Source organism: Carcharhinus amblyrhynchos, chromosome 3, assembly GCF_965287045.1.
Source record: "Carcharhinus amblyrhynchos chromosome 3, sCarAmb.v2.hapA, whole genome shotgun sequence".
Taxonomy (NCBI): domain Eukaryota; kingdom Metazoa; phylum Chordata; class Chondrichthyes; order Carcharhiniformes; family Carcharhinidae; genus Carcharhinus; species Carcharhinus amblyrhynchos.
This window is the reverse complement of record NC_137326.1, coordinates 59,630,772-59,652,511: the sequence shown is the minus strand read 5'-3', so window position 1 is coordinate 59,652,511 and position 21,740 is coordinate 59,630,772. Positions and strand designations below refer to the sequence as shown.

Genomic DNA, 21,740 nt, shown 5'->3' with positions numbered 1-21,740 from the left:
TTCATAGGGAGCTAATCCGATGTCTGAAGTGGTACATGGATCGATCTGCAGAAGTTGTGAGACAAGACCACATTCAAGAGGCAATGAGGGTACATAGCGTAACTTCTGTGGTAACCTTGACATAGTACAGAAATGGAACAGAGTTAATTATCACTCAACCAAATCAGTGGCAAATATTGAAGGCAATATCTTATAATGCACAGAATTCCAACAAAGAAGAAACAGTCTAAGGGATGGACCCACTATCTATGGTTAGCTAGAAAAGTTAAAGATAGTATCAAGCTCGTGGAAAAAGTATACAATTTTGCAGAGACAGGTTGCAGGCCAGAAGATTGAATAGAATATAAGGAAAAGAAAAGGATAACTAAAAGATTAATAAGGCGGGAAAAATTAGAGTGCGAGAGAAAAGATAGCCATAAATATACAAACTGATAGTAAAGGTTTTTATTAATTTTTTTTAAAGAGTTAACAAAGTGAATTTGGTCCAATAGAAAGCGAGACTGGAGAATTGATAATGGAAGACAAGGAGATGGCAGATAAATTGAACAGATATTTTGCATCAGTCCTCTGTGTAGAAGATAAAGGTAGCATCCCAAAAGTAGCTATAAACCAACAGTTGGAAGGGAGGGAGCAACTCAGGAAAATAACAGTAACAGAAGTGTTACTGAATAAATTGTTAGAACTGAAGGCTGATGAAAACCTGGGTCCCGAGAGACTTCATCCTAGATTATTTTCCAAAACTGCCTAAAGTTGGGGACGTTCCCATTAGATTGGAAGTTTGCAAACGTAACGCCATTATTCAAAAAGAATGGAAAAGAAAGCAGGAAACTATAGGCCAGTTTCCTTAACATTTGTTCTGAGAAAATGCTTGCAGGTATTATTTAAGAAGTTATAGCAGGGTACTTGGAAAAGCTCAAGGTAATCATGCAAAGTCAAAGTTTTGTGAAAGGGAAATTATGTTTTAGCAACTTATTGGAGCTTTTTGAGGAAGTAATCCCTGTTGTGAATAAAGGGGGACCAGGGATGTGTTGTACTTAGATTTCCAGAAGCCATTTGATAAACTGCCACATAAAAGTTTATTCTGGAAAAAAAAAGCTCATATGGTAACATATTTGCTTGGATAAAATTTTGGCTGATAGAAAGCAGAAAGTAGGCATTAGGGGGCGATTCTCCCAAAAAATTCTAAGTGCTCACTTGGCATGGAAAATGATGTAATTCATGATTGTTTTTTCAGTGCAACTTCAGATTTGAATCTCCTACACTATATGCATTGCAGAAGTAAATTGTAAATTTCAATAAAAGCTCGGGGATGGGGGCTTATTCACACCAAAGGGGCTGAATTCGGCGGAATCAGCGAGAACCTGCACATGTGTACATCTCTGGGTGATCACTAAAAAGACCTCCCAGCATCGAGATCACTGCCCTCCAACCCCATCAGACATTGCTGGCTTCATCGTTGCTGCCCCGCATATAGACATCGCTGGCTCCCACAATCCCCCCAGACATCGCTGGGCACGTTGCTGCCGCACCTCCCTCATACAGACATCGCTGTCCACATCACAGTTCCCCTCCATTACAGAATTACAGACATCGCTGGCCTCATAGGTGACCCCTCCCTGCCATACAGACTTTGTTGTCCCCCCCTCATCACCCCCCCCCATACAGACATCACTGAGCACCCCCCCACCCCCTATCTGCTCACCCCATGCCCTCACAGATCCGGATAACGTGGGTACCCCATCCCTCCAGCTCTTGAACATACTGACCTCACTGCTGCCCCCAGAGAACTTGCGCTATGCTGCTATGCACATCCCCAGCTTGCACGCATTCCCGCTATTGAATGGGAGCACAGCCCCTGGACACACCAGCTTATTGAATGGCAGCCAATCAGCACCCCGAGGGATGATTTTCTCACAAGGAATTGTTACCATCTGGCTCATCTGGGTAAAAGTCCTGTACCTGCACTCCCCTAATAAGTCAGAGCTGCATATAAGCTGCAAGAATGGACACATAGTCAGTCATGCCACGAAGATGTCTTCGAGGAAACAAGGCCCAGGATTCGCCAAGGTTGAGCAGGATCTGCTTGATGCTGTGCAGGAGAGGCGCCAGTGGATCTTCCCTAATCAGAGCCCTCGCCCAAGGGGTGCAGCTGCCATGGCATTGTGGGAGGAGGTGGCAGATGCATGGATGCCAGGAGCCTGACACTGCGGTCTGACCAACAATGCAAAAAGACCTTCTTTGAGCAGCAAGGGTGAGTGAGCATCCCACTTGGAAACCTGCACATGCTTGACACGAATCTCAAACTGTGCTTGGACACCTGAAGAGCATGCAACAAGGCACCCTTTCCCCAGGAACAGAATCTAACCCCTTCCCTTCACCCCTCATCGAACACCCTTCAGTGGTGACCCTTTTCCCTGAAACTGCCAACACAATGTTGGAGATGCAGGCACACGTTGCACACTGTGCACTTCAATATTAATGCTTGCTATCCACCTTATGTTCCCACAGGAGAAAAGCATGCATAACCACCGCGAGAGGGCACAGATTGGTGATGATGTGCCTGGCCTTTGGAAACTGACCAGCTTTGGACAGCTTGCCATGGAGCTGGCAGGGGTGATGGGGCATCCAGAATGGTAACAGACAGCCAGGTCAGCGTCCAGCATGCAAGTGAGCATCAGCATAACCCTCAACCTAGGTCCTCTTCGAAGTAAGTGTGATGCTGCGTGAAATGCTTTATCTCCCGCTCCCTAATGTGTGCTGTTTATTGCAGCTCTGGACCCAGAGGAACCCAGCCCTTCAAGTGTTGGCACCACCCCTGTTGCTCAGGAGCAAACTGCCCATGATCCCCTGGATGACACCTCAGAGGGAGGACTGAGGAACCCTCTGAGGACAGCACCAGTGAAGTGGCACCGGCATCGACCACATAACCCACCAACATAGAGACTATCACCACGGTGGGTACTTTTAGTGTTGAGGCTTTTGGGTCACTTACTGATGCTTTTGGGTCACTTACACCACAGACACTGATGCACATCGGCTGGAGGTGGGCACATCCGAGGGCTCAGGCACGTGGAGGAATGCCAGAGGCAAGTGTTCAGCTGTCCCCAAGCCAGATGGCAGACCTCGGGGTTCATTCATCCCAAATGGTAGCAAACCTGGAGAGTTGTGGAAGGGCTGTCAGCTACCACGCTGTGGCAAACTAGGCCAACACTGCAAGGATGGCGATTGCTGTGGAATGTCTACCTCAGGGATCTGTCCTCCTGGGTCCAGGTTAAGCTGGAGACACAGCGGGCCACGGTGAAGGTATTGCCGACATCTGGAGGCACATTGTTCTGTGGCCATGGGTGTTGGGGCCATGGGTGTTGGGGCCATGGCTGGGACTCTTGCTGGCATTCTGGAGATACAGCAGGACATAGCTGTGAGCCTCGACAACTTAGCCCAGTCTCAGACGGCTAATGCTGAGGGGCTCCAGAGTTTGGCCCAGGCTCAGAGGACCAGTACCGAGGGATCACAGACCATGGGGCAGACGCATCTGGGCCTCTAGGACTGGCAGAGCCAGGTGACACCAGAGCTTTTGGAGCTCAGTCCAGCTATCCTGGCATCCCATGGAGTGTCCCTGGGGTCTCTAGACACCCCAAGGGAGGAGGAAAGACTTGAGCATATGCAGGACCCTTCCAGCCAGGAGATCCTGGAAGCCCTGAAACCTTCCAATTCCCCCTTCCTCATACTGGGACATGTCAGGGCCAGCTAGATGAACAGAGTGACACAGAAACATGTAATCCACAAGATCAGCCAGAGCCCTACAGGTCATGGGCACCCAGAAGACGTCCACCAAGAGCATCACAGGCAACAAGGCATGCATCACAGCTGGACACCTCCACTTCCGATGTGCATCCTGAGGTAGCACCTAGAAGAAGCAGTAAGCCACACAAAGTTAGACAGCTGTAGGTCACTAAGAGGACATGGGTGAAGGTCACCAGTAATCAGGGTTTATTCGTCACTAATATTAAGAGCACAATAAACTTTTATTTGTACCTCACAGCTGTGACTAATGTGTCTCTGATTCTCCCTCCTTCTCACAGAGCTGAGTGATCCCCACTCCCACGCATAGAGGTGTTGTCTGTTGTGTCTTACGAGACTCAGTCAAATGCTACAGAATGCCTGCCCTATCTTCCCCAACATCCACCAGACTGTTGTTGCAAGAGCCCTCCCGCCGCCACTTGCTCCCCACCCCTTACTACTACGTGGGCCAGGGTGGCAGGGTGCATGCAGAGAACAGGTGGGAGTTAGACTTGAGTGGCACTAGGGGCAGGATCCCAGTGTGCATAACAGCAAGTTGTCATCACCCTCCAGCCTTCAAACAAGACTCGCAACCATTGCCAATCCAGGCCCTTATCAGGTTTGGATATTTCTGAGGGACGGGGTGGTGGGATGAGAGAGACTGGGGAAGGGTGATGTGATTTAAGGGCCCAGTTCGGTTTGAAGGAGGAACGGTGGCTGCACTTGCTCCTGGAATATGGTGGATGTGTGCTGGTTGCAGCCCCCTCACTGCACAGCACCAGCTAGTTGAAGCAGGCTGTGATTCAGGCATCCCTTGCTACCTTGCCATGCTGGACACCTGCCATCACTGCCTGCCCTCTTTCCTCGTGCTCCTCATATGGCAGCTTGTCCAACCCCCTCTCCCACCCTTGCTCCTCCTCCTTCTCCTGCTCCAGCTGGTCTCACCAGTTGCGTGATGTTATACAGAATGCAGCAAACTATGATTATGCCTGAGGCATGCACAGGGTCATACTGGAGCCTCTCAGAGCAGTCCAAGCAGCGGAACCACATTTTAAGCAAACCAATGCACCATTGCAGTATGGACCGGGTGGCTGCATGGGCCTTGAGTGGCAGGTCTCCGCCTCGGTATCAGCTGCTGCACAGGCGTCATCAGCCATGATCTTTGTGGGTGACTTTTGTCACCCAGTAGCCATCCCGACAGCCTGGGATGGTCTACAAAGAGGATGTCTGACTGCCTGAGGACAAAGCTGTCAGGGACACTCCCTTGATGGTGTGCATTAACCTGCATGATCCGCATGTGATGGTCACACAAGATCCGCACATTCAGGGAGTGGATCGCTTTCCTGTTGACAGCTGGCTCCGGTGCTTCATGTGGGGCACCGCAAGGTAATGTACATCCCTGCAATGACTGCGAAGCCAAGCCCGGGCCTCCTGGTGTGCACAGCCCACATCAGAGTTTATGTACTGTCCTGTCCGGGCACACATCTATGCACAGACACCTGGGAGGTCCCACTGAGGTCACCACTGGGTGCCTGAAATGACACAGATGCAAAAATGTTCGGGGCAGCCGTCACCTTAACATCCACAGGGAGCAAGCGGCTGCCCCTCTCGTGAGGTGCCAGGTGTGCGAGCACCTCACACACGTGCCACACTGGGCTTTCGGTGAGCCGCAAGCGACGATGGCACATCACTTCGGAGAGGACCTCGACTGAATTCCGGGGCCTGTACCTCCTTGCCCTCCACCTTCTGTGCACCCTCTTGGGAGACTGTTCACCCACCTCCTGGTCCTCAGTTCCCTGCCCGCCTTCCTGAGGGACTGGTATAGGGTGCTCCTGCGGTGATCTCTCAATGCCCTCCATCTGCTGATCTGCCACCTCCTCCTCATCCACCACCATAATGGCCAGCTCCAAATCTATTTGTCCAAGATCCATCTGCCCAATGGGTTTGGAAAGAGCAAAGAATGACAGATTAATGTCACTGGCTGCATAGACCCAACACCACCCCAATCCCTCACTTGGGTCAGTAGTATCCACATTTGTGATTACTGACAACACCACACAATCCATGGTGCAGTGTGTGACCTGATTAGGTTGTGTGAAATTCCCATCATGACAAATGTTGACACAGATTATGCAGGTTGGTGTGCAGCCGTGGATACTGTGCACCCTTGAGCCATTGCCATGTGTGCAACTGCAGCATCCATTATAGGCATGTGTTGCTGGTATTTGCCAAGAGCAGGGACAGACTGCAAATCATCACCAGATGGGTGCCCAGTGAGAGCAGATTCCACGCAATGTCTGAAGCTTAGCACTCTGGCCTGAAGCACCAGCTGCTTCATTTGGTTAGCGTCAGTCAGCACATAGTGCTCCTCCCCCACCGTGGAACTCCAGCACTCAGTGCAGTCCCTGACCACACCCCACGGCAAGACAATGCCACTGCACAGTGTCCTCTAGGCGAAGGCTGAGCAGAAGTCCTATAGGCCCCTCCCTCACAGAGCTACAGCAGTGCCTTCAAGGGGAAGGCTGAGCAGGACTTCGTCAGGGACCACAGAGTTCTGAGAAATCAGAAGCCCCACCTCACCCCAGATATCACTGGTCCACGGGCCAGCGCATAAAGACAGCCAGAAGGAAGCCTATCAAGCATCTCCTCAATCTGCCTGCAACATCACCCGCACTCTGCTCGCTTCAGGTACACAGCCTGTTCAACACTGCCACGCCAGGTTGAGATCTTTATTTACCTACTCTGATTCATGCCAAAATGACATCATGCCAAAGAGGTGGGAGACACTAAGTTGGGCAAGGATTGCTGTATCGATCCCAATAACAGCATGCTGAAGTATGGTAAGTGATGCAAATCAGCAATACGCCGGTTTTCAGCAAAGTCCCAATGGCGCCATTTTTTCTGGTTGGGAGATGCGCGCAGGTCATAAATGCTCACACGGATCCTGCAAAGTGGCTGACATGCGCATCTCCCAACCCAATGCGCTAAAAATGAGCGCATCACGATGGGAGAATCGGGCCCATAATGAGTGATGTGCCACAGGATCAGTCCTGGGACTGCAAGTGTTTGCAATTTATATAAAGGCCTTAGATCAAGGGATTGAAGAGATGGTTGCCAAATTTGCTGATGACACAAAGATGAGTAAGTTGTGAAGAGGACATGTGGAGTCTATAGCATTCTAATCAGTATTCTGTAAACTGTGTGTGCCTTTATATGCTCTGCTTGAGACCAGGATTGTCCACTCACCTGACAAAGGGGCAAACCCTGAAAGCTTGTGGGTTTACTATCAAATAAACTTGTTAGACTTTAACATGGTGTTGTGAGACTTCTTACTGTGTTTGGAACAAAGAACAAAAACAGCCCGGGAAACAGGCCCTTCGGCCCAACGAGCCCGCGCCGCCATTTTAACATTACCAGTCCCCCCCTCCACCCATGACCCTTATCATGGCAATCCACATTGAGGGAAACTAATTTAGGGACAAGTTATTACTTCCAATCAGCCTAATAGCACATCTTTGGGGTGTGGGAGGAAACTGGAGCACCCGGAGAAAACCCACGCAAGCACGGGGAGAATGCGCAAACTCCCACAGACACTGGCCCAAATCCATGTGTCTGCACAGCAAACAGTGATAGTCACTGAGCTGTCGTGTTGCCCACCATCTGGTCCAGTTTAAGCGCACACTAACGACATGAAGCACTCGGCCAATCTTGAACATTCAAGAGCAGCCCAAGTATGACCCATCGCATGTATGCTCCTCGTTGGACAACAAGGCGGACCGGCTTAAAACCTGTGAATTAAAAGAGAAAAAACATTATTATCATACCATATCCTGTTACATTACCAGGGACGTCCCAATGTTAATGAACCTTATTTAAAACAATCTCCTATATCCTCCCATCTCCAACCCACTCATGTGCCTGTCTAAGTTACTTTTAAACAACTCCAGCGTGCTTGCCTCCACCACCTTACTTGGCAGAGCATTCCATACCCCCATTACCTTCTGTGTGAAAAACCTCCCTCTAATATCTGTGTTGTACCTCTCCCCCCTCACCTTAAGCCCATGGTCCCTCGTACTGTGTGTCTCTAACATAGAAAATAGCTTACCTCTGTTTATCTATACCCTTCATAATCTTATATACCTCTATTAGATCCCCTCTCAGTCGCCGTCTTTCAAGGGAAAACAGCCCAAATTTGTTCAATATTTCCTCATAAACCAGTCCTTCCATACCAGGCAACATCCTGGTAAACCTCCTCTGCACTCTCTCCAGAGTCTCCACGTCCTTTCTGTAGTAAGGTGACCAGAACTGGACGCAGTACTCTAAATGCGGCCTAACCAAAGTTCTATACAACTGCAACATTAGACTCCAGCTCTTATATTCTATACCCCTTCCTATAAAGGCGAACATACCATAGGCTTTCTTCACAACCTTCTCCACTTGTACTGCCACCTTCAAAGACTTGTGCACTTGCACCCCCAGGTCTCGCTGCATTTCTGTACTTTTTATGGGCTTACCCTTTATCATATAACTGCTCCGAAAGTTCATGATTCCAATTAAAACTGTTGGACTTTAAACTGATAATGTGAGACTTCTTACTGTGCCCACCCCAGATCAATGCCGGCATCTCTACATCATAGAAAAATATCGAGGCGGTCACAAACTAAAGCTATAGATGTGTTTCGGCAGGATGTCTTACATGACTAAAACCATATACATCCACATTTTATAATCAACACCACTGCAACGAATTACTGTCTTACTCAAATAATCTTCGGTATCGGTTTAAGATTGTAGGACTTGATTGTTTGATCTGTTTAGCCCAGTCCAACGCTGGCATCTCCACATCATGGTGATTTCAGGCAATCTTGTGATTAATATCTGTATTTCTGCATGACAGCTATGCAAATTCTGAAATGACCAGGTCACTTTAACCTCCATGCCTTCTGGTCATCTGTCAGGATATAAAATCATTGCAATATTCCATTCTGCATCAGAGATTTTTCTTTCTCCCTATCAGAAGCTGCAGGTGAGTGCAGACCCCTTTGAAATCCTCTGGCAGAAGGGAGATGTTAATTTCACCTGGGGGTTGGGAGTGGTCCAGTCTGCCAAGTGTGCACTCAGCACTAATATTTGCACATAGCTTTGATTTGAAGTTTTTGAGACTTCTGAGCAAGTAGAAATCATTGAAACACTCTCCATTGCACTTGTAGCCTTTGATCTGTATCAATTTCAAAATGTTCAACTTCCTAAAAGATTCAGCTGACAGATCAAAGGATTTCTATCAACCTCCAGCCATCTATGTTTATGGTGATTCCCCTTCATGATTGACTGCACTTCAAGTACTCCACTGATACTGACACAAACTTGATAGAGTCTAATCCTGATTGACAGCCTGTGCTTGCACTTCATCTTTTGCAAACCACTTCAAAGAGGGAGTGAACAGACGGTCAATCAATATTAGTCTCCCATTTTCCGCTGGCATGTAAACTTAGCCTCAAAATGGGAGAATCTGGCCCATAGATTGGTTAAGTGAGAAGACAAATGGAGCATACTGTGTGAGAATGTGAAATTGGCCAATTTGGTGGGAAGAACTTGGACAGTTACATGGATGAGAGGGGTGCGCAGGGATATGGTCCAAGTGCAGGTCAGTGGGACTAGGCAAAAAATGGTTTGGCACAGACAAGAAGGGCCAAAAGCCCTGTTTCTGAGCTGTAATTTTCTATGGTTCTATGGTTTTGTATGTATGAAAAAGAAGCATGTTATCTAAATAGTGAGTTTGCAGAGCTCTACGGTGCAAAGGGATCTGGGTGTCCCAGTGCATGAATCACAAAAGACTAACACACAAGTACAGCAAGTAATTAGGAAATCTAATAGAATGCTATCATTTATTGTCAGGGGAATTGAATAAGAAAGTAGTGAGATTATGCTTCAGTTGTCAAAGGGCATTCATGAGACTACATTTGGAGATTAGTCGCTTTATTTAACGAAGGATGTATATCTGTCGGAAGCAGTTCAGAGAAGGGTTATCAGAGTAGTACCAGAGTAATGAGGAAAGGTTGGATAGGCTAGGCTTGTAGCCATTTAGGAATTTAGAAAAGTAAGAGGCAACTTGATTGAATCATAGAACTCTTCAGTAAAAAAGAAGGCCATTCAGTCCATTGAGTTTGCATTAACTCTGCAGCAGAACATTTTACCCAAACTCTATCCTCATAGCCTCACATATTTACACTGCTAATCTCCCAAGCCTACGTGTCTTGGGACAATAAGGAGCAATTTGTGCATATCTTTGGACTGTGGAACAAAAGCAGAGCACCCAAGGAAATCCACACAGACATGGGGAGAATGTGTAAACTCCACACAGTCACCGAAGGCTGGAACCGAATTTGGGTTCCTGGCGATGTGAGGCAGTAGTGCTAACCATTATGCCACTGTGCTGCCCTATATGTGTAAGATATATAACATATAAAACGCTGAAGTGTTTTGACAGGGTGGATGTCAAAACACTTCTCTTATGGCAGAAACGAGAAGTAGGATTCAGTGTTTAAAAATAAGGGGTCGCCCATTTAAGATGGAGATGAGGTAATATTTTTCTCTTTGATAGTTGTGAGAATTTGAAACTCTGTTCCTTAAAAGGTGGTGGAAGCAGAGCATTGAATTTTTTTAAGGCAGACATAGATCTGACTCGAAATGTTGTCTATTCTTTCTCCACAATTGCTGTCAGACCTGCTGAGATTTTCCAGCATTTTCTGTTTTTGTTTCAGATTCCAGCATCTTCAGTATTTTGCTTCAATATAATATAGATTCTTGGTAAACGAGGGGATGATAGGTTATTGGGGATATGCAGATTTGACTTTACTAATAGATCAGTCATAATCTTATTAAATGGAGGAGCAGGCTCAAGAGGCTGAATGGCCTAGTCCTTCTTCATTCACTCACCCTCTGTGTCATAGTACATTAGATTTAGCACCAGCTGGAAATCACTGAAGTGAAAATTTGTTAATGTAAAAACCTCACAGGTAGCAAATTATTCCAGTGTGGTCCCTTTGCTATATAAATAGCAATGCCCTCAGCACCTCGCTAACCTTTCCCTCATAGTTATTCTCTACTTCTTCATCAAAATATTTTCCTTTTTATCCCTCTGATTTTTCCACTGCTTTTCACTACCTGGTACTGTTATAAGTCTATATTTAAGTCCGTATCAATGACTCGGATAAAGGGACCAAATATCTGATAGCTAAATTTGGAATAGGGAAGTAAGTTGAGAGGAGGACATAAGGGGACAAATTTTTCTGTCCTGCCCACCATGGGAATCGGAACAGTTGAGGACCATGAAAAGGTCATTGACTTTGGGTAGGATTTTATGGTTTTGGAACGAGCGTGGCCATATAAATCCCTCCCAAGGAGGCTGCAAAGGGATGTGGATAAGTTAAGTGAGTGGACAAAAAAATTGCAGATAGAGTATAATGTTGGAAAATGTGAATGTTGGCAGGAAGAATAGAAAAGCAGCACATTACTTAAATGGAGAGAGATTGCCAAACTCCATGGTGCAGAGGGATCTGGATATCCTGGTGCATGAATCTCAAAGTTAGCAGGTACAACAAATGATTAGAAAGCAATTGGAATGTTGTTGCTTATTGCAAGAGGAATGGAATATAAAAGTGGGGCGTTTTGCCACAGTTGTACAAGGCATTGGTGAGACCACATCTAGAAATTTGTGTACAGTTTTTGTCTCCTTGTTTAAGAAAGGACATGACTGCATTAGAAGTGTTCAGAGAAGGTTTACTATACTACACTGATTCCTGGATTGAAAGAATTGCTTAATGTGGAAAGATTGAGCAGGTTGGGCCCAAATCCATTGGAGTTTCAAAGAATGACGGGTGATCTTATTGAAAGATCCTGAAGGGATTTGGCAAGATGAGTGCCCAAAGGATATTCCCCTTGTGGAAGATACCCAGAGCTAGGGGACACAGTTTTAAAATAGAAGTCTCTCATTTAAGACAGCGATGAGGATTTTTTTTTTCTCTCAGAGGACCATTAGTCTGTGGAATTCTCTTCCCCAGAGAACAATGGTAGTTAGGTCATGGAATGCTTGTAAAGCTGAGTTAGGGAGATTCTTGACTGATAAGGGAGTTGATAAGGATAGGATGTAGATAGTAAAGTAAAGGCCACAATCAGATCAACCATGATTTTATCAAATGATAGAGCAGGCTTAATGAACCAAATGACTGACCCCTGCTCCTAATTCAGATATTCATATGTAAAGGTTCACCACCATATTAACTGTTATATGACTATGGGCCTGAACCTCCGCACAGTGGCAATCATGAATTGGTTTACCATTCTGCTCCTATTTTCTTACCTGGAAATCTTGATCCTGTCTTGCCTGATCTTCTGACTCAGGATGAGTGAGAACTCTTGAGGCCTTTGGTCACGCGCTGCAGAATCAGATGGAGGAGGCCACACTGCCTTTTTTATGGCACTGGCTGCTGTAAAACAGATAAGTTTAAAGGTCCAACCACTTTGAATCTAAAGAGAAGGTAGGTTTCTCAGAATAATGGTTTGAATTTGGGTGGGAGCAGGTTGGACAGTCGGGCAGGTGACGGACCGTCAAAGAGGGTCAGACGGTTTGTGTCGCTTGTACAATTGGAGGCGGGAGGTGGTAGGACAGTCAGGGGGGTGGGGGCTGACAGCTGGGAGCGGTAATAGATCACTTGGAGTTTGAAAGATTGGAGAGAGTCCTAAGCAAGGTGTCCTGTGAGTGGGGTAATCAGGGGGTAGCAAGGTCCCCTAGGAGTAGTCTGAGGATTGGGAGAGTTCCCTGGGCGTTCGTGAGGGTGGAAAAGATTTTTTGGTGTTGGTTGGGTCTTTAAAATTGCTAGTCAAAAGCTAGAAGCAGTTTTAATTCTTCTCATTTTTTCTGAGTAACTGTTGATGGAGCCATCCAAAGTTTGCTTTTTAATTTGCAGTTTTAGATGGCTCCAGTGCAGGCAGTTCTCCATTGAAAGTTTGCACATCAGAAATTAATGGCCCATTAAGTGTGGAGTGAGCAGAATGCCAGGGGTTATATAATCATGTTGATATCCCTTGATGGTGACTTTCAATTCTTGACACTCTCCTACTCACTCAACAAGTTTCTAATCTCAACCTAAGTCCTATATCATTATTCGTTCTAAGTTTCCAAATCCCTACTCTTCTTCCACCCAATCGTCAGATTTCTAATCTCGATCCTGGATTATCACTTTGCTTTTTGTTTCTATATTGATTCAGATTGTCACTTGGCTTCTCGTTCTATGATTATGTTGTTTACTTCCAGTATTTCAAATTGAAATGAAGATAATTTAGCCATGCCTGCTATGTATGTGTGTCTTTTGTTTCATTTTCTTTTCCCTGTATAGTTTCCTGACAGTCCACTGTAGAAATTAAAACAGCACAATATTGGATTGCTAGTGAGTGAGGAAACTGTAAGTCATGACTCCTTTTACCTGCAGCATTTACAGAACAATAAAAATACAGTTGTTTTGTTGTCACTACTGGTATTTCAGAAATCTTTAGCTGACTACAGTGGACACTGTAAACAACATCTCCTCTGGAAGCAAAGCCAGATCTGGGAGTCGAAAATGTATCTCCAGAGTAGTCTTTAACACACAGACTTGGTATGTTTGCAATTTTAAGAATGGGGTCAAACATTTTCTGGTTTTCACTTCATTTGATGCTAAGCCTATGCAACATAATTGCACAGACCAGCCCTGACCTGGCTCCAGAGAAAAATGGAGTGACACTTCCTCATCCAGAAACACACACTCAGTTGTTCCAGTGTAAGTAGTTATACTTACACTGTTGATGAAAAGAAAAACCGCAGATGTTATTGCATATAAAGTGCCTGTGATGGGAAAATTGGTATTGGATTTTTAATGCAGCTCAAATAATTTCCACAGTGGATTGTCAGGAAACTACATAGGAAAAAGAAAATAAAATGAAACACATACATACATAGCAGGCTAAATTATCTTCATTTCAATTTGAAATACTGGAAGTAAACAACATAATCATAAGATAGGCATGGCAAGTTTCCTGCTTTTCCCAATAGAACAATGGTGAACCATTTTTTTAATGGCAATCAGGGAACTTCTGTGTTTTTTTCTAATGATTCAGTTTTACAAATGGCCAGGGCAGAATTTGAATTCTCAAATTCCAAGTTGCTCATCCATTACCATAACCATAATTACTAGGTTACAGTGTGACACAAGCCCTTTGGCTCATAAGAAGAATGAGGAACTAGGAGCAGGAGTAGACCATCTGGCCCCTTGAGCCTGCTCCATCATTCAATAAGATCATGGCTGATCTTTTCGTGGACTCAGCTCCACTTACCCACCCGCTCACCATAATCCTTAATTCCTTTACTATTCAAAAATGTATCTCTCATTGCCTTAAAAACATTCAAAGAAATAGCCTCAACTGCTTCACTGGGCAGGGAATTCCATAGATTCACAACCCTTTGTGTGAAGATATTTACAAAGAGCAACACAGCACAGGAAACAGGCCCTTCAGCCCAACAAGCCCACACTGCCATTTTAACATTCAGTGAATGCCTCATCAACCGTCTTCTACCTATGACTTTTCTCTACGTCAGATTTGGGATCTCCTCAACTCAGTCCTAAATCTGCTTCCCTTTAGTTTGACGCTATGCCCCCTAGTTCTAGTTTCACCTGTGAGTGCAAACAACTTCCCTGCTTCTATCTTATCTATTTCCTTCATAATCCTATATGTTTCTGTAAGATCTTGCCCCATTCTTCTGAATTCTAATGAGTATAGCTCCAGTCTACTCAGTCTCTCCTCATAAGCCAACCATCTCAACCCCGGAATCAACTTAGTGAATCTCCTCTGCACCCTCTCCAGTGCCAGTATATCCTTTCTCAAGTAAGGAGAACAAAACTGTACACAGTACTTCAGGTGTGGCCTCACCAGCACCTTATACAGCTGCAACATAATCTCGCTGTTTATAAACTCCATCCCTCTAGCAATGAAGGACGGAATTCTATTTACCTTCTTAATTACCTGCTGCACCTGCAAACCAACTCCTTGAGATGCCTGCACAAGAACACCCAGGTCCCTCTGCACAGCAGCATGCTGCAATTTTTTACCATTTAAATAATAGTCCATTTTGCTGTTATTCCTATCAAAATGGATGACCTCACATGTACTAACATTGTACTCCATCTGCCAGACCCTCGCCCTTTCATTTAGATTATCTATATCTCTTTGCAGACTTTCAGCGTCCTCTGCACACTTTGCTCTTCCACCCATCATAGTATCTGCGAATTTTGACACACTACACTTGGTCCCCAACTCCAAAACATCTATGTAAATCATGAACAATTGTGGTCCCAACACTAATCCCTGAGGCACAACACTAGTCACTGATCACCAATCAGAAAAACACCCATTTACCCCCACTCTTTGCTTTCTGTTAGTTAACCAATCCTCTATTCATGCTAATACATTATCTATAACACTGTGCACCTTTATCTTATGTAGCAGTCTTTGGTGCGGCACCTCGTCAAATGCCTTCTGGAAATCCAGATACATCACATCCATCAGTTCCGCAATGTCCACTGCACATGTAATGTTCTCAAAGAATTCCACCAAATTAGTTAAACATGACCTGCCCTTCATGAATCCATGCTGCGTCTTACCAATGGGACAATTTATATCCAGATGTCTTGCTATTTCTTCCTTGATGATAGATTCAAGCATTTTCCCTACTACAGAAGTTAAGCTAACCAGCCTATAGTTACATGCCTTTTGTCTACCTCCTTTTTTGCTTGTACTCGTTAGAGTTTAGAAGAATGAGGGAAGATCTCATTGAGACATATAAGATGATGAATGGGATGGATAGGATAGAGGTGGAGAGACTCTTCCCGCTCAGAAAGGACAGTAGGACTAGGGGGCACAGCCTCAAGATAAAGGGGGGGCGGTTTAGAACGGAGTTGAGGAGGAAATTCTTCACTCAAAGGGTGGTGAATCTCTGGAATTCTCTGCCCGTTGAGGTGGTGGAGGCTGCCTCGCTAAATATTTTTAAGACACGGGTTGATGGGTTTTTGATAAGCGAGGGGATTAAGGGTTATGGGGAGAGGGCGGGAATGTGGAACTGAGCCACAACAGATCAGCCATGATCTTATTGAATGGCGGGGCAGGCTCGAAGGGCTAGATGGCCTACTCCTGCTCCTATTTCTTAACGTTCTTATGTTCTTTTTTAAACAGTGACGTCATATTTGCTGTTTTCCAATCTGTGGGAACCACTCCAGAGTCCAGCGAATTTTTGTAAATTACCACTTGTGCATTTGCTATTTCTCCCGCCATCTCTTTTAGTACCCTGGGATGCATTCCATCAGGACCAGGAGACTTGTCTACCTTTAGCCCCATTAACTTGCCCAAAACTACCTCTTTCGTGATAATATAGTTTCTAGGTTTTCACCTGCCTTCCTGTCATCAATTTTTGGTATGTTATTTGTGTCTTCCACTGTGAAAACCGACACAAAATACCTGTTCAATGCCTCAGCCATTTTGCCATTTCCAATTATTACATACGCCTTCTCGTCCCCTAAATGACCAATGTTAACCTTTGCCACTCTTTCTTGTTTTATATATTTGTAGAAACTTTTGCTATCTGTTTTTACATTCTGTGCTAGTTTTCTCTCATAATCCATCTGGCCTTTATAGCTTTTCTTGTGGCTTTCTGCTGACCTTTAAAGATTTCCCACTTATCTTTGCCACAAATCACGGTGGAGTCTATCATTTAAAGTACATTTTTGGGATGCCCACTTTGAAACATTACCTGCAATGGGAAGAGGGTAAGTTTATCTGGATGGATGAGTGAAGCTGAGATGTTAGGAATCCATACCTCCAAGAATTCTACATTTCAAAAAAACAATTGGAAAGGCATTGAATTATTTGGACATGCTCCTGAGTTGTTTTTGAAGGTTACAAGTTCAATTTGGTCCATGAACAAGCTGCTTTTTCCAAAAAATTCATATGACTTCAGCAAAATGACAGCAAGCTGAAATGAGATGTTGTTTTTATTTGAGTTAAACTTTTTCTTAAAAATTGTTGCCACCACCAGGCTGTGACCTTCTGATGTTCCTGCTGTGGACTACTGCTGATTGGCTGAAAAATACCTAGCCTAAGAGAAGTTCTGACTGAACTCTGAACTTTTTAAACTCTGTGTATGTCTTGAGAGGAAACTGTGAAGAAAGATTACTCCCCTCTCTGTCTTCCTCTCCCTGCTGTCCCAATATTACCTACTGTCCAGAGCAGGCGTTCACCTTCAGCCAGAAAATTCTTATCTCAGGATAACCCATATGCATTTGAAAGCCTGCAAAGCTGGAACAAGTAAGAGTTAACAAAAACAGTAGTGGAAATCTTACAAAAAAAATTCTAAATCTAGAACAAGCGTGAAAACAGGAGAGTTTCTGATCCATTTTTTAGGCAAGTCCAAATCTGGTATTTTATGCACTTCGAACAGGAAAAAACTTCAAAATCTGTTTCTCACCACTAGAGGGAGGCGGCAGGGCTTAAATCACCACAAAGCTGGCTGATAGCAGTGGAGGGTGCCTATTCCACATGCTCAAGTCATTGCTTCGAGCAGTAGAGACTCGTTACATAGCCTCAGCTGCTTTCAACTGGCTTCCATGGCCTAAAGCAGGCCTTCCCCCATCCTCCCTCCAGCTACCTCAGGGGCCACAGTCAATTGCAAGCCCCCACCACCCAGAAAGATCAATCCCTGCATGCCCCCCACCTGTCTGGTCTGATCCACCCCTCCCTCCCCCCACCGATCTCAGTTGCAGAGTGGCAGCGGGCCCCAATACCTCCCACTTGGCAGTGCCCATGAGCAGTGCCAGGATGGCAGTGCCAATCTGGCACTGCCCAAGGGGCACCCCCTCTTGCCCATCACCTCCTGGCTATCTGGTCCCTGTTGGAGGCGACCAGCTGTGATTCTTGCCAGAGAGAACCTCTCTCAGCAAGGCCACAGAAGCAAGTGAGTCTGGACAATTGAATCCCAGGCTTGTAAGTCATGTGTTAAATATACTTAAATTTAGTTTAAATTATTTATTGGGCCTTGCGCTAGAAATGGGCATGAGGCTGATCGTGCCAGATATCAGGTGCTGGTAAGATCACAAGAGGTGAGAAATTGGGCATGAGTCTGATTTCCTGGCTCTTTCACGATCATACTGGCTCTCCCCACCCTCCCCCCCACCCCATCAGTCAGCAGGGCACGATGGTAAGACACCACACACCACCCCCCCACCCTCCGCCCAGTGCTTCATTGAAGATCCTTTAGAAAGTACTTTGAGACAACTATTGTGAACAGTGCTCCATCTTTATATGCAGGAACACAAAATCAATAAAATCAGTAGTACCAAGATCTTTTCAAACTTTTATCCTGTTTCATAAAATGTTCCCTTACACCAAACACTGCAGAGATCTTATTATCTTGTCCTTAATTGTGCGTGCGATAGTTGAGATTTTAAAAGGTATCAGCTGTTACACTTCTGGAGTACAAATTGTGCGTTAATCAGTTTTGCACTTTTAATATTTTCATGATACATAAATTATTTTGAGTTTATTGATAGAAGCCTAGTTAAAATTGCTTTTATTCTGAGTGCTGCAGTAGCAAAAACGAGTAATTGGCCAATTTGGTGAGTAAATTAAATACTTGTGCGATCTGTGGAGCAGTTGGGGCTAGAAAAACTCTGCACTCCTCCCATCCCAGTCATAACAGGATAATTAACTTTCCTTATTTGAACTTATCCTATGAATCTGTGTGTTTCCTCCCCAGGCCTTGGAGTATTTGTTCAAGTTTATTGTGCAATCACGGATCTTGTATTCAAGAGCAACAGGTGGGATAGAAGAGGAGCAGTTCCGTTCCAGTGTTCAGGAGCTCTTTCAGTCCATCCGTTTTGTCCTGAGTTTGGATAGCAGAAGTTCTGAGACCCTCATCTTTACACAGGTTAGTCCTTTCACTGCAATGCATCTCAAAAAGCCAAGCCCAGTGCAGTATCACACCTGACAGGATCAAGTTCACTGCTCACAGAAATGCTGATTTTTGCACATTTTGGGCTTTAGCTTCAATCCAGCCTTGATTAATAGCATGAAAGACTCCACTGGTGTAAGAATTCATTTGAAAAGGGACTAGGAGCTCTCAACCCAGTTCCTTAAAAACGAGGCTAAATCAGTTAAGGATGGGCAACCTCATTCAGTCCACAGGATGACGGAGGTAAGAAAATTTAGCACTTTGGGAATGAAGGATGCTTTGTGAATTTATGGCTGAGAAACTCTGAGGCAAGGTAAGAGCATCCTTATTGCGCTCCAGTATATGCCGTACCTGATGATCGAAGTGTTTGATGATACATTAGAAGTCAAAAATTGAAAGTTCCATTCCATGGCTCCAGCATGCCTCCCCTCGAAAAGAATAACATACACAAAAACCAGTAAAATAAACTGTTTTTTTTCCTCACAGACAAAGAATGTCTATGATAGTTTGCCATCTTTTCTGGCAGAAGATGGTTCTGCCATCTGAAGAAGATGGTTCTTCAAAATACGGTTTGCCATCTTTTCTGTCTCCACCAGATAACTGGGATAATTTATAGTGAGAATTATCCCAGTTATCTGAACTAGGATAATTCTCACTATAAATCAGTGTTCTGAGCTTTGTTGCTGCTTCGATGTTTAAACAGTTTTATTCTTGGCCCCATGCCAGTCACATATGTATTCTATGTTTTCAGTGCTCCTGGAAATGAATAATTGAAAGTTGGGAGTGTTTTCTTATGCACCTTGCAGTGATACTCCAAGTTGTGCTGTTCAGGATACTTGCATGCCATATAGCTGAATGATTCCATTTTCATTCTGACATTGCCAGTAATCCCATGGATTATATACATATATATATTTATTGCTGAATTTAACAACAGTTTCATTTGATTATTTTTGTTGTAGGCAGCTCTTCTCAATTCCTTCCCAGCAATCTTTGATGAGCTGCTACAGATGTTTACAGTGCAGGAGGTGGCAGAGTTTGTGAGGGGAACACTGGGCAGCATGCCCAGCACAGTGCACATTGGTCAGTCTATGGACGTAGTCAAGCTGCAATCCATTGCACGGACAGTAGATAGCCGCCTCTTTTCATATCCAGGTAAGAGACAGGATTACACAGATATGGTCCATATGAGACCATCTCCCCTCGTAAGGTATGTATCAAGATGACAGTAAATAAAAAGCTATGTAAAAAGGAAAAAAAAAATGCTTTTGGAAAGTCTAGATTCAGCTATATTATTTTTCTGGACTGTGTATTCAAATGGGCAATTCTCCCATCCCGCTGCACTAATTTTCACATCAGCTGATTTGTGGGGTTTGCACATGCATTCCCACCTGATAACATTTCCCAGCACCAGATTTCCGGAGGCGTCTTATCTGCACCAGAAATCGGCAAGGAGGTGCAAAGACAATTTAAACAGTCATTTTAATATAATTTAAATGTGATTGGCAGGTCGGGGATTGAGGTCTCTGGCCCGCTAGCATCTCACCTCCGCCAGAGTTGTTCACTCCAGTAGGGATTACAGTAGCTCCCCACTAACGGGGAACTAGCGACCTGACCCCGCTGAAGTGAAGGGAGGCAATTGGGGCCCCCAGAGGGGCAGGCAGTGAGGGGGTGCCCCTTAGGCATTGGCACCTTGGCAGTGCCAGCCTGGACCCTTGGCACTGCCCAAGAGACAAATTGCAAATGTCCAGGGGCTCCCCAAAACTACCCATCAGGCATGGGACAATGTCAAGGAGGTGGAGCCAAGGGGGTCGAGCCCTGATGAGGGTAGGGCCCTGATGAGAGTGATGATGAGAGTGAGGCCAAGTGGGATTATCTGTGGGGGTGGGGGGCCCCGCTGCCATTCTGAAGACAGGATCAGTGGGGAGAGAAGGGAGGCCAGCGATTGGGGTGGGGTGCAGGAGGGGGCCAGCCTGTTGGGGGGTCGGAACTGTGGGGGAGGGGGAGAGGGACCGCGAGGGTGGCTGATGGAGATCATGGTGGGCCAGGCAGGAGGGTTATGGGGCCAGTGATCTAGCCGTGGGTCGGCAGAGGACTGGCGATGTGAGGGTCATGGGGCTGGTCAGCAATCGGGAGGCCAGAAGTGTCAGTCTCAGCACTGACAGATCAGCAGTCGCCTGCTCAGCGCTATGCTGCCGGCCTCTCCAGTGGGAATAGGTCCCACCCAGTGATTTTTAATGATCTGCACTCTAGTGCACTCTGCAGTGCACAGAGTGTGGGAAATTCTTCTCTGAACACCCAGTGAAAAAACCAGCATGAATCAGCCCAGTTTTCAAGCAAATTTGACATTTCAAATGTTTTTGGGAGAATTCCGCCCACAACTGTAGGGGGAAGCTTTCCCAGGCAAGGGATAAAGTGTTTGTTAAAACCTGAAATTGACTTGAGAGCCATTGAGGCTCCCTGGGAGTCCTGAGATAAGGAAGGCATGCCTCTTGGGCAGTGCCAGCATCTTGGCACTGCCCAAGGGGCAAACTAGCACTGCTTAAGCAGCACCTTGGCATTGCTCATTGGGCACTGGGATGACACATCAGGGCTGGTCATCGAGATGGATGGCTGGGTGTATCAGGAGTGCCAAGGGGGATGGGGTTCAGCAGGGATTAGGGCCTGCCGGGGTGGGGGAGAGGACATAGGGGCTGGCCCGGGAGGCCAGTGATTGGGACGTGGAGAGGGTTGAATGACTAACAATGGGGGGTTGTGGGGCTTGCCAGTGACCGGAAAAACCAGCGATTGGGAGGTCGGCAATGGGAGAGGGGGCACTGCGCTTGCACTGATCTCCACTCTGACAGATTTTCGCAGTGACCCACTCAGCACTATGCTGCTGATCTCTTGGGCAGGAATAGGCCCCGGTCCCTACTTTCTAGAGTGAATC

General features: G+C 45.6%; 1 protein-coding gene across 5 annotated transcripts in view; it reads left to right on the top strand.

Annotated features, from left to right (window-relative positions):
- Positions 1-21,740, top strand: part of dock3 (dedicator of cytokinesis 3) — a 965,674-nt gene that overhangs the window by 701,802 nt on the left and 242,132 nt on the right. For all 5 annotated transcript variants that reach the window (XM_080184500.1, XM_080184509.1, XM_080184492.1 and 2 more), the window contains 3 exons: positions 8-89; positions 18,617-18,787; positions 19,774-19,966. In XM_080184500.1, coding sequence (XP_080040626.1) covers positions 8-89; positions 18,617-18,787; positions 19,774-19,966 — 446 coding nt within the window. The remainder of the gene's footprint in view (positions 1-7; positions 90-18,616; positions 18,788-19,773; positions 19,967-21,740) is intronic.